The 20,886-nt window shown below is 40.4% G+C and overlaps 1 protein-coding gene and 1 long non-coding RNA gene across 2 annotated transcripts; one reads left to right on the forward strand and one right to left on the reverse strand.

Annotated features, from left to right (window-relative positions):
• The first annotated feature begins 521 nt into the window (after positions 1–521).
• efcc1 (EF-hand and coiled-coil domain containing 1) lies at positions 522–19,164 on the forward strand. Its single transcript, XM_005452243.4, has 8 exons — positions 522–1,437; positions 2,907–3,322; positions 12,998–13,146; positions 13,622–13,757; positions 14,139–14,295; positions 17,542–17,700; positions 18,177–18,246; positions 18,408–19,164. Exons 1-8 carry the CDS (start codon positions 760–762, stop codon positions 18,539–18,541), a joined length of 1,899 nt encoding a protein of 632 aa, XP_005452300.1. The 5' UTR covers positions 522–759; the 3' UTR covers positions 18,542–19,164.
• Positions 18,516–20,537, reverse strand: LOC112846995 (uncharacterized). The gene is made up of 2 exons (XR_003220257.1): positions 20,223–20,537; positions 18,516–19,993 (listed from the first exon to the last, which is right to left on the reverse strand). It is a non-coding gene; the product is annotated as an uncharacterized LOC112846995 (long non-coding RNA).
• Positions 20,538–20,886: the final 349 nt, after the last annotated feature.

The raw sequence follows: 20,886 nt of genomic DNA on the forward strand, positions 1-20,886 counted from the left end.
CATTGCAGTATTTTATTTATTATTATTATTGTTTTATTTTATTTTGTTATAAGCTTTTAAATTTGGGATTAGAAGAAGAGGCAGGTGTTTACCGAACCTCAAGTCCCGTCCCTAGCTCTAATCTTTGATGCTGGGTGACTTGGTGGACGTTAAATATATTAATAGCTCACTTATTGGGAGGATCAACAGGCTTACATGTAAGTAGATGAGATTTTTCAGGGTACCAGCACTTGAAATAAAATGAAAATCAACAGGGAAAACTCCACAGACCGAGCTCACGCATTACATCATGCACAAAGCAAGGTGCAAAAAGTACAAACCCCCCATAGAAGAGTGTGTTTTTCCCTTCACACAGACCATGCAGTGAAATTTTCTTCAGCTTAAAATAAAAGACATTATGCTGCACGGGCTGCAAGTCTCTGGGGCGCCTTACATCTTAACAAAGTCTAACCCAAGGGAATGAGCAAAGTTTACACACCTGGTGCCAATTACAGTCAGACGCACGGCAGTTGGAGGCCGTTATAGTACGCGGAGTGTTGGAGCTCCGTTGCTGAGCGCTGGTTGGGACCCCTGGTTGTGGATTTTGGGGGCAGTGCTAAATTCAAATCTGCTCGGGCTCAACACACGCCTCGTTTCGAGCTGCGCCACTGTGCTCCAGGTTTTCGCGCAGAGCGAGAAACGAAACGCACACGAGATGCTGCGAGGAGAAACACAGCAACTCCAGTTTAGTTCGAGGAAATATGACTTTGCTCAGTAGAAATGATGGATGCTATAGACTCCGGTGATCCATACAGCCGACCAGCGCGCAGGACACAATGGATAGTCAGCACCCTGGCTTACCATTACGGACTGGACCGGGGAGTGGAGAACGAGATTATTGTTTTGGCCACCGGGTTGGATCAGTATCTGCAGGAGATTTTCCACCACATGGACTATCAAGGTGCAGGCAAAATCCCCGTGGAGGAGTTTAACATCCTGTGTGAAGTTTTGGGACTGGACAAAGACTCGGAGGACACAGAATGCGTCGACGTTTTGGACAATTTGCCCAGCGAGCTCACCTTCAGACAATTCCACGCCAAACTGTGCGGGTACTTCAGCACTAAGGCTGGCTGCCAGTATGAGAACGGCCGGCTGCTGGTCGGGATGGACAGCGAACACATAGAGACTCAGATCCGCTTGAGGAGCCCGCTGAAGCGCCGAGAGAAACTGCTGTCTGTGGGAGCGAGCAGCGGCCCCTCTCCTCTCGCGGAGGGGCGGCACGCCTCCGGCTGCAGGCTTGGCTCCTGCACCCGAGAGTGCTACGAGGAGATCGTGGCCCTGGAGGAAGCGGAGGATCGAATAGCCAAACTGGAGGATGAGAATGCGAGTTTGAGGGAGTTGATCGAGGACATGCGAGCCGCACTTCAGAGCAGTGACGCCCGCTGTTTGGCTCTGCAGGTGAGAAGCGGGATTTTAAATACTCTGTCTGTCCATATAGTGTAATTTTTAGGATGGAATATCTTTCACTTGGATCTTCCGAGCCCATGAAAATATGCAATATGCGTCCATAGGCCTTATGTAAAGGAGCAGGAGTGCTGCTGGGGCCCAAGCTTTACTGAGGGGATGGGGGCCACCCAACAAAGCCGTCACCAACGCTAGAAAGAAGTTATTCATGACTTTTAAATGGTTAATACATAATTTCTAACCACTAATTACTGACAAGAAAGCAGAGCCCATTTTTCTGGTTTCTCCTGCAGGAAATATGGACATGTATCCTGTGGTCTCACTCCACAGAACCCCCCCCAAAAAGCCACAGACTCAGCCCCCTTCGTTAATTTGGACAATTTCATTCATTAGGAACAGTAAGCAGTAAATGTCAACTGAGTCCTAAATTGTGAGTTTGTTTCCTGGCCCGTGTTGTGGATGGGTCCATTGTCAGACTTTATGAATTAGCACCAGCTAAGACACATGTTGTTTCAGCTTTACAGGCTTGTTTGCACAGGGCTTATGAGGACTTGGCAGGGCTGGAGATAGGGTTCATATTCAGATGGTCATAGGAGGGGTTCAGTGGGGACCTCCTAACAGGTTAAAGCAGCTCCTCTACAGTTGTAAGCATTCATAAGGTTTTAATGAAAAGCAAATCTCTTAGACTTTTAGGCATTAAACTAAAATGTTTGCTAGATGAAGTTAAAAAGCTCGTCAAGTTTAAAATAAATTCATTTATATTTATAGGGTACCACTTCACAGCAACAGTTGTCACTGTTTATATTGTAAAGACCCTACAACATTAGAGAGAGAACTGCAATGATCAGACAATCCCTAACCAGAGGTTAAACACCCGTTTAACAGGAAGAGACCTTCAAAAAAATCAATCAGGGATGCGGAACACTCTGCCACGGGGGAAAAGAGACCAACTTGGCAACCTATAGCTTATACAATTTCATATCTCATTTATTCATTAAGAAGTACATTCAAGCTTAGCAACCCTTTATAAAGGGTGAGACACTCATAACCGGCTGTCAACAAATCATGATGAGATGTGATCCTAATACTAGTTTCAAGAGAAACATTACATTCCTGGTTTTTATTTTGATATGTGCCAGTTTGTTTGTTTGTTTATTGGTACAGGGATTGGGGAGACTTGGAAGAACAATTTCCAAAACCCAAATATTTCATATTCTGATAGCATATACAGCATAATGATAGGAATGGGAAGTTGTTTTTAGATATATGATTGCTGATTTGATATCTTAACTGACACCTTAACACCAAGAGATGTTTTTGACAGCCTCGCAGACCAAAGGAGTTATTCATTTTCGTAATCTATTAAAACAACACTTCTTTACGGTTTCCAAATGCAAGACCTGCTTAGTCATATTTTAGTAAGTTAAGGGAATATCTCAGTTATTTCACTTGTTTCTCTTCAGGTCGGACTGTGGAAAAGCCACTCCAAACACAAAGCAGATGAAGGCTGTTTTGTCGCTCGCCAGAAGCAAGCCATGCAGAAGAAAATGGCCAACACCAACCTGAAAAGCTTACAGAACATAATCCACGAAATAGAGCTGCTGCGTAGCTCGCGAGATCGGCAGGTGGAGGAAGCCACGCGTTGTAATCAGAGACTGGAGCAGGAACTGTGGAGCTCTAAAGAGACTGTGGCTGCATTGGAGGACTGCAACAGGGCTCTGAAGAGGGAGCAGGTGGCCATGAGAAGGAAGGTGGAGGAGGCCCGGCAGGCGCTGCTCAGCGGACTGGGTAAAGTGAAGGAACTGGAGGCAAAGGCAAATCATGTATCAGCACTGCAGCGACACATCCTTCAGCTGGAATCAGAGCTCCTCTACTACAGGTGAAAACTCTCAGCTTCACATGTAGCATTTAAGTCTGAGCAAACAGCAGTATTTTAATGTTTGGGTTGGAGTGTAGAATTTTGTCAAGACTGGATCCTGCACCATGTTGACTGAACTGCCATTGTTTTCATATTAACTACTTATTGTAGTGATAGCAGTTGCTTGGAACAGTTAACTTACTTTCTGACGTACTGTTAATCACAAACACTAGTTCTATTTCTTACCAGAACACAGTCTCGAGTCTGTAACAAACATCTTAATGACATTTATTCCTTTATAAAACATTTGCCGCATCTTTAATTTCTCATATCCTGCATTTTCTGCATTTACATTTTCTTGGTGGCCTTCTTCTTTGTCATTTCTTCATTTCTTGGCAATCATTAGAACAGGGGGAGCAAAAACATAAGGTCTGAGTTTGCTTCTACAATGGCTAACTGCATTCATGCATACCCCTCATTAGATTTACCTGCACAATGCAGTTTTGCCCATTGTGGTTCCATCACATACAAAACCTTCACAGATTCTTAATAGATGGAAAGAAAAAAACCTCAGCCGTGTTTGTAGTCTGTGTCATTTATTTGGAAGAGTTCTCTTTAATGGCAGTCCACTGTTAAAGACAAAAAAAACACACAATGTAATTGGGTCACAGAAGATTTTTTTTCCATCTTTTTGAAATGCCATTAGTGATGAAGAAAATTAGTAGCATAGCTCACAAACTGGCAAGCACATCCACCAGGAGATTGAAAAAGCAGTTTCACCATGGTGCGTGTCACCAGTTGGCACAAGTTTATTAGATTTATTGTAGAGGGTAAACTGATGATTATCATACAAACATAAATATATTTCCAGAAAATCTGCTGGTCAAATTCTCTTTTTTTTTTTTTTTACTAGAAATGACTCAATGTATCTTTGTACCTTTACATAAAGATGTGGGTTGATACACTAGATGAAATACTGCCCCATGTTTATAGAGAGAGTGCGTAGACTAGACATAAGCCTCTCTGCTAGGTTCAACCAGCTGTTAAACCCCCAGCATAGCAAGTGTCATGAGAAACAAGGGCTTGTTTTGGCACGTTATTGCGTTAGAAAGGCCTTTGTGGCGAGAATCAACCATAACGAATTATAATTCCTCCTACAGTAGGTTGAAATGACTCTATTTACCTCTGGCTTCGTGCCTGGAAAGCTCTCCCATGCTATTTATAAAGGCTTGATGTGGCTTACTATTACAATTTTCAGTCTTGTTGTGTTTGAGTTTATTGAATGAGGCTTCGTGTGTGGCAGGTCAGTCTTGCCTGAGCTCCGCTACTGTTGGGAACTATTCATTTTGGTGGAAGTAAGGGTGTAATTGCACTTTTAAAGTACAAAGCCTTTGGTTTAATGTTTATCTCTGGGTCTGTTGTCCCCACTGCAACCATGTAATCAAGTCTGCAGGTCTGGCAGATGTCTCTAAATGCTTGTAATGTCTACATAATGCTGCTATTATAGCATCATGGACAACCAGAGCTGTATGATTAAAGTCTTCACTCCTACCTGCATATATAGGTAAAAACATTTTTAGCAGCCACGGTGCCCTTCCTTTTTTTTAACACTAAACACTGCTAATATATGCACACTGTGTTCCAAAGGCTTTTCACTGCCCCTCCATTGACGCCCTAATGGCAAATAATTCAATAACACAAAGGCGAGAGAGAGCTCCATTGAATAAGAACCTCAACAGACTGACCGTTCTCATCAATCTTTGTTCACTTCTTTCACTCTGCTCCCACATGAGCAATACCACATAGGCACCCCCAACCTATGGAACTTAGCAACCAAGCCCCATAGATATTCCCACCGAAAGCCTCAAAACTTGCTCGCTCACAATATATCCAAGGACACAGTAAGAAGTAAACATGTGAGAACTTTCTGGTCCTCTTTTATGTCTTTCATCAAAATGATGTTTCTTTAAAATAAAATCGTGATTCTTTCAATTCGCTGTCTGAAATATCACAGATGATACGTTTTGACAGGCAAAAAAGGTCGTTGAAATGATTGACTATAACTTTATCCCCACGGCTTATTTCTAAAATGCTGTGACAAGTAATAAGATTAGCTCTGACACAGCTGGAGTTTCAGAGATTCTGCTACATAGCCGTAGGTACAGCAGAAGCAATTTAGAACCAGATAATCACACATCCTTATGATGATGAATCCTTATAGTGTTCACCTTAACTTGACAGGGCAACAACTGATTTTTTTAGACTGCTTTGAGTTTGAAGAAAGCTGAGAAGATTGATACTGTTCTCCAGCTTATAGAGATGAGGAAGTTCCACTTCTCATAGTAAGATGGGTTTACAGTCTGATCAGCTGAAAGGGTAGATCAGCCATATATTGTAAGATTCACAAAAAGCAGGAAATTTAACTGAGAAAATGTAAAATATTATATAGAACACATCGTTCTAAGCATTAATCCACCAATTTTTCTAAATGTTTGACCAACTAAGACTACCAGCTTTCCATGGTCAAAGATAGTAATAATAAATTGTTTCACCAATTCATCAGTTCTTCATCCTTGATTGACTCTGCACATTCTTTTTAAATACTAATTACACCTGTAGAGTACGTGTTCATTTACTTTTATCAGAATTTGCTGCCACTCTTCTCTTGACTCGCAGCGTTCTGGAGAAAGTCCTTAATAGAGAATTGAGCTAAAATAAATACACTTTTTCAGTAGTTTAACAATTTGACATGACAATTTTTTGTCATGTCAGTTTTGTTTTTTGGGGGGCGGGGGGTGGTGGTGTTGGGTTTTACAATGAATCTGATTGGGTTTTTTTTCCTAGAAAATGGTAGAAATATACTAATGAATAGTCACTGGCCAGTTATAGATTTAAAAACCAACAGGGCATGCTTGATGGCATCTCTTTCAAAACCACTACGTTTATAATGGACCTTATTATAAATGTGGTAAATTCAAACCAGAAATAGCTGCTTGTTATTATCAGTGATGACAATTACCAAAGAAATCTATTTTCTTTAAGTTCTCTACCAAAAGCCATTAAAAAATTGCTGCTCTCAAAAATACTTGTGATTATATTAAAGTTACTGTCTAGGTTTAGAACAATGGCATGAAACCTAGTGCAAGTTAGCTTAGCACAGGGTAACCAGTGTACACAGAGGGAAATATCTAAAAAAAAAAAAATATTATTTTGTTTTAATATTATAATATAGATACTATTTTAATACGATAAACATATTAGTACAAATAACATCAACAATGTCGTAAGCTTACTGCTAGCTGTTTAATACTAACAATCTGTGGGAAACACAGCAAAACATTAGCCAACACGTTACATTTTGTTTTGCATGCTATGCTGAGCTTAGTTATCTCTAAGGTACTTTATGCAGTGTATGGTGATGAGAGCGAATACCAGTCTTTAATATTATCTATGGTAACGAAGCCAATTCGCATTTCAGAAAAAACAGCCTTTTCCTTTGTTAGGCTTTCTTATAATTTTTCCTTCATGTGTTCTTTTTTTAGCATTCAGTAATGTACAAGTTTCTTTTCTAGAAAAATCCCCTCTCAACTTTCCATCAGTATCCCAGCAGAGGTCCAATGTGCTCATCGTTACGTGGGTGTTGTTGCGTAACATGTCTGCCATCGCTTTGGATTGAATACGAGAACAGAGCAGAGGCTGAGATTGAAGTGGGAGCCACACCCTCAGCAGGAGTTGATCAAGCACATCTCTGGAGAAGTCTTGGTGCAGCTGCAATGATATAAATTTGTTACTTTTGGTTCAGTTTGTGCTCTTTAGTTCCAGGAGTCAAAGCGAGCTTAAATCAGTCACTGCAGTGTGTAGAGCTCTGTGGGCCACACATACTAGACAATGGGAAGCACAGCGAGAGGAACAAAATGAGATGAGGGGGGGAGGAAAGCCTACCATCTGGAGGAAGAAGCAAACACTCAGCTGTTTGTTCAAAATGACGGACATCTTTTGCAAGGGACGAAAGCGAGAGGGACAGATGTGTTCATTAGTTTCAAGTCCCAGAGAAAAGACATGAAGCAAAGAGTCCAAATAAGTCATTAATAGTGAACTTTGGCTGCTTTTTATTCAAAAATTCTTGATTTTTAATATTCCTGTAGATCCAGGTGTCTCACTTTATAAAGTCCAGGGATTTCTAGTGAGCATACTCAAGCACATGCGTACTACATGTGCAAGTTTAAAACTCACTCACTTTCATTTGCTGGCTTCTTCTAACCTCAGGCCCTCTGAAGCCAGGCCCCAAGGGAGGCATAATCTCCTGGCCCTTTCATGCTCTCTGTATGGTGCCTGAGAGCAGAGAGAAGAGGAGGGTCTAGCTGCAACATTGTGGGGAGCAGGTGCTGTCATGGCTCTCCTACCCTTTAAATAATGTGGAAAACACACTTGGGGATGTCTGGGACCGGTGGCATTTTGCTGCTGCTATCTCACTGTAGTTCTTGAGCAGCCTTCAAAGCCCCACGCTGCCAAGTGGACTTATTTTCACGCTGCCGCCCTGTTCTCTCTGGTTTGGAGGTATGCTGACATCAGCAGAAAAACATGGCACACAAAATATCTTATAGGGGCGCGCCACCCACCCTCACTGGACTGGACTCTCCCTTTAAAACTTCCCTCTGCTTTTAATACCGTCATTTGTTTGACTTTAGAGGTTTCTTTGCACTTTGCTTGCTAAGGAAAGTTTAACCACCCTCTGTAAATGTTACAGACATTAGTTTTTGGATTAAGTTCTCAGCTAGAGCAAAACAATAATCCGAAGTGCTTTATTTGTATCCCAGAAACCAGCACATTGTTGGGCAGCCCAAGAGGACTTGATTAATAACCGTCAGCTATGTAAACAAAGCCCCCTCGCCTGTCCCTGTCAAGCTGCAGGGCATCGACAACTGGCAAACTTCAAATGCAAGCTCAGGTTTACAGTGTGCCCTCAGTTTTAACCTGCAGGGAAAGCGGACTGTCATTGACTGATGACACCTGAAAGAGGAAACTGCTCTCATGGGAGTGGAGGCAGGTTGACGATGATGGGGGAGGGGAGGTTATGTTCACTTCAGCACCACGCTGTAATAAACACAGGGAGGACTCCGGGTGTCCTGGCTCTAACAACAAACAGCTGGACTACCTCCCACCAGCCGAAAGAATGGCTTTAAACTTTTGCTAATACAATGCAGGATGCTATTAATTAGAAAAGTCCTGACATAGCACAGTGAAACTCTTCATATGTATATTTAGTCGTGTGTGTGTCTTTAGGGATCAATGATAATTAGGGTATATTATATTCCAACAAAATTCATACAGCTAGAGCATTTTTCACTGTCAATATCAAATCAATAATACATGTAGCTCTATAAATGCATTTGTTGCTCCTGGCACATACATGTACTGTATTGTATGTATTGAATTTCCCACATTAACATTATGAGCTCGTTCCAGGTCTAAATTTCATTTTGGCTAGAGATCAACAGAAAGTGCTTTTTGATACATGAATCTGGTCAAAGAGAGTGAGAAGGAGATGTGAAATTGATCAACCTCTCTATCGGGCCCACTTGTAGAGTACTTCCTCAAAAATGATAAAGTCTGTTTTAAGTTTCCAGCAGATGTACATGACTAAATTCTGCCTTGATTCTCCAGCTGATTTATACCATACCCACGACCTCAGTTTGTTTCTGTTTTCTCTTTTTTTCTGATGAAGTGACAAAAAAGCTATTCTTAAATGGGACATGTGCCCCAGATTTTTGTTCTTCTAGAGCAGTTTTGTGTGATTGATAGTTCAAATTAATCCTTATTATGTTTTACTGGGCCTTGGTACAGGACCTCAATTCATCCTCTGTCTGCAACACACCACTTTCCACTCCATTTAAGCCAACTTTCATTTGACTCGCTGTCTCTTATAAACCTACGTTTTGAACAGCAAGTGGGAGAGGTGTCTTGGCTGAAAGCTGTGTGCCTGAGATTACCATATTAGTTTTAGCAGCCTTTAATCAGTCCAACACAGAGCTCTGGCCTTTGGTTTGAGATGAATGTAGGTGCCATGCACTGTTAGTTTGCACGTTTGCTTCCTGCTGTTGGGTACCGGTGCTGTAGTAAACCAGTCAGCCTTTTCACTGCCAAGAACATAGATTAGTTTAGTTATAGTAAACCACAGTAATGCTTTTTGAAATTGTTACTGACCATCATTGTAAATGACTGCCAACCCAATAATATTTCTTAAGATGAAATAAATATATGGGGTGAAATTATTTTTTCAAACACTGGAATTTCTCCACACGCAATATTGTTCACAAGTCTTGAGCACGTTAGCACTTATTGTTTTATATTTTAGTAGGGAAATTTTACTAGGAAAATACATCAGTATTTGGTATGACCACCTTTATTCATCAACACAGCCCGAACTCTGTTTGCAAGCTTTCTTCTAGGCCGATCCATCACCATGATGTTCCGTTGTGTGCTCTTCTAAACAGATAGGCTGATACTGTGATACTACATTGGTAGTGTGTTGGGGATCACTGTCAGAGGGTATTTTAAGGTGGATCAAAATCTGACGGTCTGCTTCTGCATTGATGATTCCATCAATTTTGACAAGGTTCCCAACACCACTGGCTCAACCTCAGCTCCAAACCATGACAGTCAAGCTTTACAGATACCTGTAGACACTCTCTCCTGACCTCCTCCAGACATATTCATGACGATGGTTTGAACCAAAAATTTCAAATATGAATTCATCACGCTATAAAATTGGTTGCAGCTGATTTTCAGTCCAGTCCTTGTGCAGTTTTGTATACCTCAGCTCTTCTCCTTGTTTCTTAACTGTCACTGAGACCACAGTGAAGCTTCGGTGAACAGTAGATGGATCAACCAATGGGCCAAATGTGTCTCTCGGTTCCTGTGTCAGGTATTTGTTGCTACTTCTTACAGACAAGACTTTTGGATATTGTTCATCTACTGTAGATAGTTTTTTAGTGCTGATGCTTCTTCTTGGCCTTCTACTGTTATCCACACTGAATTCTTATAAGGACAGTGCACACCATATTGAGAGATTCCAAATTTTCAACTAATAGCTCTTTGAGAATCACCCTGTTGGTCCAAACCATGTTATTCCTGTCTAACTGTGTTATCTTTGGCATGTTTTATTGATTCAACTAAAGAAATAGAAACAAATGATGTGTTTTGTGACAGGCTGCTAGTAACAAATTACCTTCCATTCCATTAACAGTTTTCTGTTATGAGTAGATTCAACACTGATTCATCCTTTGACTTTGTTACCTCTTTATGTTTTAATGATGGACAGATCAGTGTTAAGTGTCTTAACAAAAAAGAAGTAAAAAAAAAACATTGCTCTGAAAATGGTGAGGTACAATTGACTGAAATGAGTGAAAAACAGTGTCAAAAGAAAAACTCTGAAAGAGCTTCAGGAAGTCTGGAGAAGTACTGCTTAAGAAAAAAAATCCCAATAAAGTCTGGCTCCTTGGAAGCAAAATATGAAGAAGTAAAAAATGCCTCAAAACTTTTGCACAGTGCTGTATAATAAAATCTGCAGCATCTTTTTTCCTTCTCTGCCTCTCAACAAAACACATTAATAGTTATTTTTCATTTTGGCAGGTCAGACACATCCATGCTGGCAGATTGACAAGAATAATTGCTGATCAAATTTTGACTATGTCTGCTGCATCCCACAGACTAACCGCTATCCGGGATGTCTGCCTGGACTCCTTTCAGGTGTCTCTACTCATCCATTTGGAATTCCCACATTCAGCACTGCCACCACCAAACACTGTCAAAACATGTGATGGGAAACTTTCTTTAAACAGGATAAATCGCCTGAAAAGGAGCACGCAGATGCAGATGCAAACTAAGTGAAGTAAACAAAAGTTGGGGGAACAGACACGAGGGACAGACCAACAGTCAGGACACAGCAGACAAACTCACTGTTGAGAAACAAGGCAGTAACCTCCAGGGTTGAAAAATGAAGCCAGCGTGGTAGTACTATAGTATTTTTTTTTTTTAATAACTCCATTCAGATAGTGTAGGGTGTCTCCTTTTATTGACAAATATCCTCACAAGCAGTTGCAGCTAGCTGCCTGGTAAGCCTTACCTCCTCTAGTATCAGCCTGTTACTCTGTTACGCAGTTACTTAAATAGGAGATATTGATGTCTGTGCATCGTATATGGGTAGTTTGTGGATGCAGCCTGCTAGCTGACTTTGCTGGGATTGTTAACAACCTAACAACCTTTCTTCAAAATATAACTCCAAAAAATATATATATGTTGTGTTGAAACCAATGTGTGGCATCCATTTTTATACAGTCTGTGAAGGAAATAGACAAAAAGAGGAAGTGACACCAGAAAAGGAACGCAAGGGAAAAAGAATTTAACAAAATAAAACAGGAAACAGTAATGGACAATGAAAGTAAGATATAGACAAACAGACTTAAACACATCAAAAACATGGGAAACCACAACTATAACAGAACCTGAAGTTCAAAACTTTTCTTTTGTAAAAAAAAGTCATTTTATTAACATCAAAGTCCTGATCCTGTGGCTGTGGCCTACTGTTAGCCCCCCTTTAACCGTTCCCAATTAAAGTGCAATCAGTCACACCGAAGCCTGTATTTGAAAAAGCCTTCCACCGTTTCGCTCAAGTCTGAGTGTCTCCACAGCAACCAGTTGAATTTTGTGTGTGTTCTTGTCTGTGCTGGTCTGACTACAGCTGCTCCTTCTTTCTTCCAACGTGGCGCCCTCTATAACTTAAACACGACGCTCTGATTGATTGCCTGAAATCTTGCTAAAGTTAACAAGTGACTTCAGTGGTTTCTCTCCAGTGTTGCACAAAGCTGGAGTAATCCACAGATGCAGAGCATAATGTCATCTTACAGCAGGGTTTGCCTTGTGCCAACAGGATATAAGCATGAGTTCTCTGTGACTCTTAAAAAAAAAAAAATTAATTGTTTTTTCAGAGAGTTAGGCTGCTGAAACTCTTTCCGAGATTTTCTCTCTGCTTTTTTTTTTTCTTGGGCAAGACATCATCATCTGGAAACACTTATTCTGTGATTTATGAAGGCCCCCTATCGGATTTCCCCCAACACAAAAGAGCAGACAGCAGAAGAAACCTAGAAAATTCAAACCATTACAGAACGATTGATCCGCCCAAACTCAGCCTCAGTCTTTTTTTTTCAGGAGGGAATGTTTGAATGTGATCATGACATGAGGAAATATGTGAAATATACACTAAAGGTCTTACACATCTTCTCCTCTGCAGATCAAAAGAAATGTTGCACTTAAAAGTCTTGCATGCTTTAATTCACATCTTGCAAACTCCTGCTAACTCCTGCACACTTAGAGTGGCTCTCTACCACTGACCCACTTTACTGTAAAAATGCCTTAAAGATACAATGTCTGGCTTCAATTACCCCACCCAGATTTGGCGTACAGCATCACAGGCCTCTATAAAATTATCATGGCGGTTGTAGATGTGGCGTAATACACACTCCCTTGTGTTACATGATATGTTCTCTTTGATGTTGGCAATTGGTTTGGACGGAACTTTTCTCATCTGTGCAAATGTGACGAGTGATTTTAGCCCCTTTGGCCATTGTCAGCGTACATGCAGCAGCACATATGGCTATATTTGCAAAAAAATGCTGAACTCGCAGCACTTTCTTTCAGGTCAGAAGTGTCGAAACTACAACTCCCGGGCAGCACCAGTGCAGAGCAGCAGCTGAGTGTCGGCAGCAGGCCAGGACAGAGATGCTGCCTGGATACCCAGCACGACCGCTGTTCCCCGACAGGATGTGCTGTAACGACTCCAGACAAGAGTAAGACAATATTAAATATTAAAGTACGGAATGAGCTTCAATGCAAGTCTAAGCAAAATAAATACTGAGCTTGCAGGTAAGGTAATACTTATCCCATTTTGAAGTGGTCGTCATATTCATTTAACATGCTTATACACGCCTATGTTGTTTTGAGGCAACAAACTACACCACACTTTAATTCACTTGTACTTGTATAGCACCAATTAACATCAACACCCATCTCAAAGTGCTTTATACTGGTAGCTTAACTCTACAATATTAGAGAGAGAACCTTCACAGTCTACTGCTGGCAAATACTTGCCAAGAGTGGGGAGAAAGAACTCTCTTTTAACCACAAGGAGGAGGGGGGGGGGGGCACTGTACAATTAATTTTTGTTAATGAAGACCTCTGGCTAATACCCTTTGCAATGATCGCAATAACAGTTGGTGATGATGATGATGATGATAACAATTATGTACTGAATGATTTGTCCAGTGGAGGAACAGCTGTTTCGGTCAGTGGAGGGCCAGGCAGCCTCGGACGAAGAGGATGACAAGTGGACTGGAGATCAACAGAGACAAGTGGATGAGGTGAAGAGGATCTTAGCCAGGCTATCCTGCTGTGGGGAAAGGTATCGCATGTTCATGTTGTCATATATCATATATCTGATTGCAGGAATAAGTTAGATTATGCGAAGTCTTAATCTATTACCTCAGTAAACTTTGCTAGTCACTACTTTCTATTCATCGTGAATGAATGATTTTCTGTTTGGTCCTATTTAAATTAAACAGACAGTTAAAACAACATCATAGTTATATTGTAATTGACAGTAAATGCTCTCCTGGAGTTTTCAGGAAAATCCAACCTTATTCAATCATGTTAATGCTAAGAAAAAGGTCCACAATCCAAAAGGTGATGTCACAGTGTCCATGTCTGTCTCTTATATACAGTTTGTGGGTCAGTCTGACTGACTTTCCATCTTCTATTATTCTATTATGTGTTCCTTAATAAGGTGCGAGGACAAGGCATTCAAGAAGTTAATGTCTAATTTTGGGAGCTCGAGAAGCGAAGAGAGCTGCAGTGCTGTGTTGGAGCTCCTTGAGAAAGTGACCAGGTTGCATAAGCAGCTGGAGCTGAAGGAGAGCCAGGCTGAGATAAACATGGACCAGGTACAAGCCAACTCTGTCATTCCTCACACTAGGGTGGGTTTCTGTGGTGCCACCTGCCCTCTGTTGGATCCATTTCTATGAAAGGTTCTGTTACGATATTGTTCTGCTTGCCTTCCATCCCAAGCCTTTTTGTGGCTCTGTACGGTGTGAAACTAGATTAGAGATGACTGCTAAAGGTTGTTCTGAAAGTGGAGGTCTTCGTAGGCTAAACCACAGCTAATGCTACAATCCTTCAACTTCTACCTAACCAAACCACCAGGCCCCCCCACACACAGACACGCCTCCCTCTTTCTGGGTGTGGGTGTGTTTGCAGCTGTTTGCCACTGGAGCCGACCACAGAAACACTCCCCTCTTTGTTGCTCCGTGACACTTAAAAAAATATAATGAATTTAAAGCCCTCTCGTCACAGTCGAGTGGTATTTTCACAACACAGGAAGACAGGCAGAAGGGGAACCGTGATGTAATGTGTTCCCAGAACATCTCAGCACTCGGAGAGGAAAAGTTCAAACCAAACAAAGTCCTGACAGCGAGGCTTTGTTTATGAGCAGGATGTGTGGGGTGAGACCTTTGTCCTTCAATACACCATGACGTAAAGGTGCACTGCAGGGACTAACATTTCTTACAGAAACCTTCCAAAAATGGGTTGAATTTTAATGTATTTACAGTTACAGTTGTAGGACACAAGACATGCTGTGGAAGAGAGCCAGAGATTAATAACAAGTATGATTCAATGCAGAGAAGTGTATTAACACATAGTGAGTGAGAAAGGTGACTGAAGAAGAAATACTAAAGCCTAATCTTGAAAGTAGAGATAGTGTCTGTCTCCTGAATCCAAACTGAAAGCTGGTTCCATAGAAAACTGAATGCTCTGCCTCCCATTCTACTTTTAAATAGTGTAAAGTGCTGTAATGGAGTGATATGATACTTTAAGGTCATTATTGGGCCTGATTATTCAAGACCTTGTATGTGAGCAAGAGTTTGAATTCAATTCTGGATTTAACAGGAAGCCAATGAAGGGAAGCCAATATAAGAGAAATCTGCTCTCTCTTTCTAGTCCCTGTCAGTACTCTTGCAGCATTTTGGATTAACTGAAGGCTTTTCAGGGAGTTCTTAGGACATCCTGATAATAATGAATTACAGTAGTCCAGCCTAGAAGTAATAAATGCATGAATGGGGCGACCGTGGTTCAGGGGGTTGGGAATCTCTGTCTGTCCTGGTCGTTGTGTCCTTGACAAGACACCTTCACCCTACCGCTTATGGCCAGAGGGGCCGATGGCGCGATATGGCAGCCTCACTTCTGTCAGTCTGCCCCAGGGCAGCTGTGGCTACAACTGTGGTTTGCCTCCACCAGTGTGTGAATGTGAGAGTGAATGAATAGTGGAATTGTAAAGCGCTTTGAGTGTCTAGAAAAGCACTATATAAATGCAATCCATTATTAACTAGTTTTTCAGCATCACTCTGAGACAGGATATTTCTAATTTTAGAGATGTTGCGCAAATGGAAGAAAGAAGTCTTTGTATTTGTTTAATATGTGCATTGAAGGACATGTCCTGGTCAAAAATGACTCCAAGGTTCCTCACAGTGTTACTGGAGGCCAAGGTAATGCCATCCAGAGTAAGAATCTGGTTAGATACCATATTTCTAAGATTTTCAGGGCCGAGTACAATAACTTCAGTTTTATCTGAATTTAGAAGCAGAAAGTTAGAGGCAATCCAGGTCTTTACGTCTTTAAGACATTCCTGCAGTTTAACTAATTGGTGTGTGTTATCTGGCTTCATGCATAGATAAAGTTGGGTGTCATCTGCATAGCAGTGAAATGAATGCTATGTCTTCTGATGATACTGCCTAATGGAATCATGTATAATGTAAACAGAATTGGTCCTAGCACTGAACCCTGTGGAACTCCAAAATTAACCTTAGTGTGTGAAGAGGGAGAGAAGGAGAAAGATGTGATATAAACCACTGCAACGCAGTACCCGTAATACCTACAGCATGCTCTAATCGCTCTAATAGGATATTATGGTCAACAGTGTTTAACGCTGATCAAGGTCTAGCAGGATAATTTTGTTTCTGAAGGTGACATGCAAAGGTTCTATGTTTGTAAAACTAGCAACAACAACAACAATAATAGATTTACAGCTGCACAGATTTACAGTAATCAATTAGATTTACAGCCTATTTTAACAGCTGTAGATTTCAAGATTATCAATTCAAACAACCTCACAATCAAAGTAAGCGGGAGATGTAGCTACTTTCCCAGGGTTTGAGGTAGGAACCAAATGTCACTTTCAGATGACAAGAATGCACTGAGACCAAACCTCCAATAAATTAGACTCTATTGGAGTCCAAGTATCACTGTTAACTTTCAAGCAAATTGTACATTGCTATGAACTGTAAAGGTTTTATTGTAAGGTGACACAGAGATTGGGTGGTTTGGCTGCAACAGTTACCTGACGAATGTTGTGCAGCTATTAAGCATGGTGGTGGTACTGTCATGCTCTGAGTCTGCTTTGGTGCTATTGGCAAACTGAAGACTGGATGAAATAATGAAAGAAGAAGAGTAGGCAAGAATTCTTCAGCCTAATCTCAAACCATCAGGAAGGTGCCTGAAACTTTGACACAGCCGGCATCTCTACAGTACCACAGACACACTGGTTTTGAAATGAACTAAACAGGCTGAGCTAATAGTAAGGTTTTTAAAGACCTGCTTAGGAAAATTTCAAATAAAATAAAACTTGTGCAGCAAATTCCTCTTTACCTTTTTAGTAGAAATTAGTGTAGTATAGCAATTTTCTATATAAAGAATTATTCAAAGAAATTGTTGATAGCCAAACATGGCTACGATAATTTTGATAATAGTAAGTGTCTGCAAACTTTTGACAGGCACTTTAAAGGTTCCTAACTTGTTTTTTCTCGTGGTTAGGTTGGTATCTTTTCTTTCAAGCATCTTGTGGATGAAAAGCACTGGAGGTCTACAGACCTAAAATAAAAAGTCGTTAGTTAGCCACATTGTTGTACTGGGTGACCTGTTCATTCATTACTTGTATATAATATATAATCATTTTAACTGCAATTTTTCCATTCGTTGTCTTGCCATTGAAAATTCTTTAATACCAAATCTATGTTAATAAAGTCCTTTATACTTAAGGATGTCGTCAAAGACCAGACATTCTTCTAAGATGAATTCACAATATGATTCTTGATTCTGATGCCAGGAGTAACTGGTTCTTATGCCATGTCTTCCAGATGAAGGACTCCCTGATGCAGGAGCTGCAGCAGAAGGCTGAGGAGACTGAGCTGCTTCAGATGGAGCTGCAGATGCTGGAGACTGAGAGGGTCCGTCTGTCTCTGGTGGAGGAGAAGCTCGTGGACATCCTGCATCTTCTCCAGCAGCTGAGAGACCTGGTTAGTCACAAGGTTTTGGTTTTTTAATTGTTGAGATAAATTTAGAAAGGACGTTTTGACTTTGTAAGGATATTCAAATATTTTAAAATCATTTTAAGGCAAAAAATCTTGCAAACAAGCATTCAATCCATCATGTGAACTGAATTTCAGAGTAATGAAAATCATTTGCAAGGTTGATAGTTGAGAGACATCCACTGATGGCGCACTGGAATTACTTTTTTCTGGTCAGATATCAAATAGGAAAACAAACAGAAAGCATTTTCCTTGCTACAGGCAAATTCTCCACATGGACATTAACTTGGGAATGTTTTCAAAATAAAAGGCAGCTTTGTGCCGTTGAGGTTTTTATACATTCTTTTGTGTTTGCACTATCCCTTGTCAAACATATGTGGAAGCTTTGCAGTTACAAGATGCAGTTTTCTTATGAAAGTGGCTGTTAAGCACCTGAATGTCATCTGGCTCTCTGCTGATTTCAGAACGTCTCACGGAGGTCTCTCGGGAAAATCTTGCTCAGCACTCTGGAGTCTTGCAGCGACCCGCAGCACGGTTAGTAGACCTCACACACCCAATGAAATCAATACAACTCTTGTGAAATGAAACCATGAAAATTTACAGTTACTTGTGGGAGGGAGTTAAATGGAAATAAACTGAATGGTCTGTCATGTGACTTCCTCAGAAATATCACATCTGTTCTGTTTTTAACACAGGCAAGGCCCATATTCTGGAGGTGCTCAATGCTCTCTATCATGAACTTACTGCTTGTGAGATTCTGTCTTCTGGTAGACCTTTGGAAAAGACACACAGTCAGCAGTCTCTTGATGCCCTCATCATCTCCTGCTAAACAAGACTGCCTCCTGCTGGCCTCGGAAAACGCAAGCGCCTTTTTGGAGGACACTGAAAGCTCAATAGTGGTGAAAAATGAAGCTGATTGATGTATATAGTGTATTATATTATGGCGATTATAAGCCTCTTGCCCTGTATCTATAAAGGGATGTTAATCTAGAATTATTGTAGCAAAGAGCTTTATTACATATAACTGAAATACATGCTCACAGATTTCTTCAAAAGCTATTATTGCACATAAACTTTCAGGATGCAAAAAAAATTTGTTTCATTTGAACTTTTCCACAAAAGATACTTCTGAATTTTCACATTTACATAAGTTCAACTTTAACAGGACATAGTGCTCAACCTCTGCTGGTCAACAGGTGAACAACCTCTGACATAACCATTCCAAATAAGCTGAAAAGATGATAGGCTACACAAACTGTAGAGAAATATGCAATCTACAGTGTGTTTTACATCTCAGGAGACCACACATGCTTTTATTTTGCAGCCCTTAGGATGCCTCCGCGTTGGGAGATAATGTGGGATCATTAGCCACTTTGTATCTAACTGTGTTGACATGGTCATCTGTGACTATTAAGCGATAAATAAAAAAGCCTCTGCAAGTTTGTTTGTCCGGATAGAAAATGTATTTCTGCTCACTTACTCAAGGTCCTCTTACTCACTTTTTGAACACAACACAGTCTTCATCAGCATTACTAATCACCTGACAAATTGCACAGAGCTAGATTTTTCATTCAGGCTCATATTTATTGTGCTCTCAAGTAACAGTGATGAGTAATGCACAAGTTAACTGTTGAGTATGAGAACAAAATTTGGTGAATAAAATGCACTTTGCTACATTTTTTTACATTTCACTATTTAAAGAATTTTGTAGCCTACTCTGAAACTAACCAACAACCCGGTCAGTGACATAATTTTTAATGCAGTTTAAAACAATAACTGGAAGGTCAACAGAAACGAACTGTATTTGAATGAAACAACTAGAGGTGGGCGGATCAATCCAAATATCGATAATATGGATAACAACTCTAGCATTGGTATCGGATCGATACCAGCACGATTGGATTAATACTTTGCTTTTTAAGTTCAGTATGCAGCCCGCTGAACTGTTAATTATTTCTTTAGAAAAAATAATCCTCAAACATGCACTATGAAAAAGGTCCGAACATTTTTGCGTGCTTTAGAGACAGAAAATTTTACATTTGAGGTCTCCAAAAACCCAGTTTCAAAACACATGAAAAGCTGTTGAAATTTCCAGGCAAGTATATACATGTTGAATGACAAGATACAGTGTTTAAATAGCAATTAACAACTTCAGGGTTTTTATTTCTATATGACAATTTTTCGTAATTAAACAATAAGAACAACTAGTCTGATGTCCTGTAATCATTACATTGTAATCACAGTCCCTTCTGTGCATCCTCCGACATGCCAACAAGGGAGGCTGTAAAAAGAACAAAACCAATAAATATGAGTAAAGTAACAAAATAACTCACCTTATAAACACAAGGATTTAGGATCCTTTAATTAAACATTTAAAAAAGGGAGAAGGCAGTGTTAGCTAGTAACCTAGATAAAGCTTAAAGATCGAGTGAAACTTTAGCATCTGCTGTTATTTTCAATCAATTCATCCAAAAAAAATAAATACATAAATAAATAATAGATGTGCTTACAGTCTGAGGAGATTGTCCCCAACACCACAGATCGCACTCACAACACTGTCCAGTGATGCCACATTTCCCTGCAAAGGATCATCTCCTCCTCTCTCAGGCACCTCACAGCCATCACCTTCTCGAAGACCTTTCTCTTTGTCTGGAGGTCTGCAGCAGCTACAGTTTATCAACATCTGAAAGGAAAACATAGGAGCATATGATTAGGGCTGGGTATCGTCACTGATTTCTAGAATCGATTCAATTCCGATTCACAAGGTCCCGAATCAATTCGATCCACGATTCAATTCGATTCCATTTGATTCGATTGGATCTTGAATCTGCCTCAGACAGTCAGAAATATTATAATTCAGATCATGCATCAGTACATTTCCATATTTTTATATCTATAAAAAGAAAGCTGACACTTGCGAGACTTTATCAAAGGTGTAAGCATCACAGGAGATGCCTTTGTGTCAAAGTAACTGAGGATAAAACACTTAAAAACATGAAGGCGATTTCCCAGGCCTGGGATTTTATAAAAATATTCTGCAGTAGATCAAAAACAAAAGAAAACCGTTAATCAACATATGAACATTACCTGATGTTGCTGAAGTGAAGCAGAGCAAAGTTACAGAGGGTTTATTGGAGACACAACTAAGCGGTTTGCAATTTTGCATAAATTTAA

The sequence above is a fragment of the Oreochromis niloticus genome, linkage group LG5 (assembly GCF_001858045.2).
Source record: "Oreochromis niloticus isolate F11D_XX linkage group LG5, O_niloticus_UMD_NMBU, whole genome shotgun sequence".
In the NCBI taxonomy this organism is placed as follows: domain Eukaryota; kingdom Metazoa; phylum Chordata; class Actinopteri; order Cichliformes; family Cichlidae; genus Oreochromis; species Oreochromis niloticus.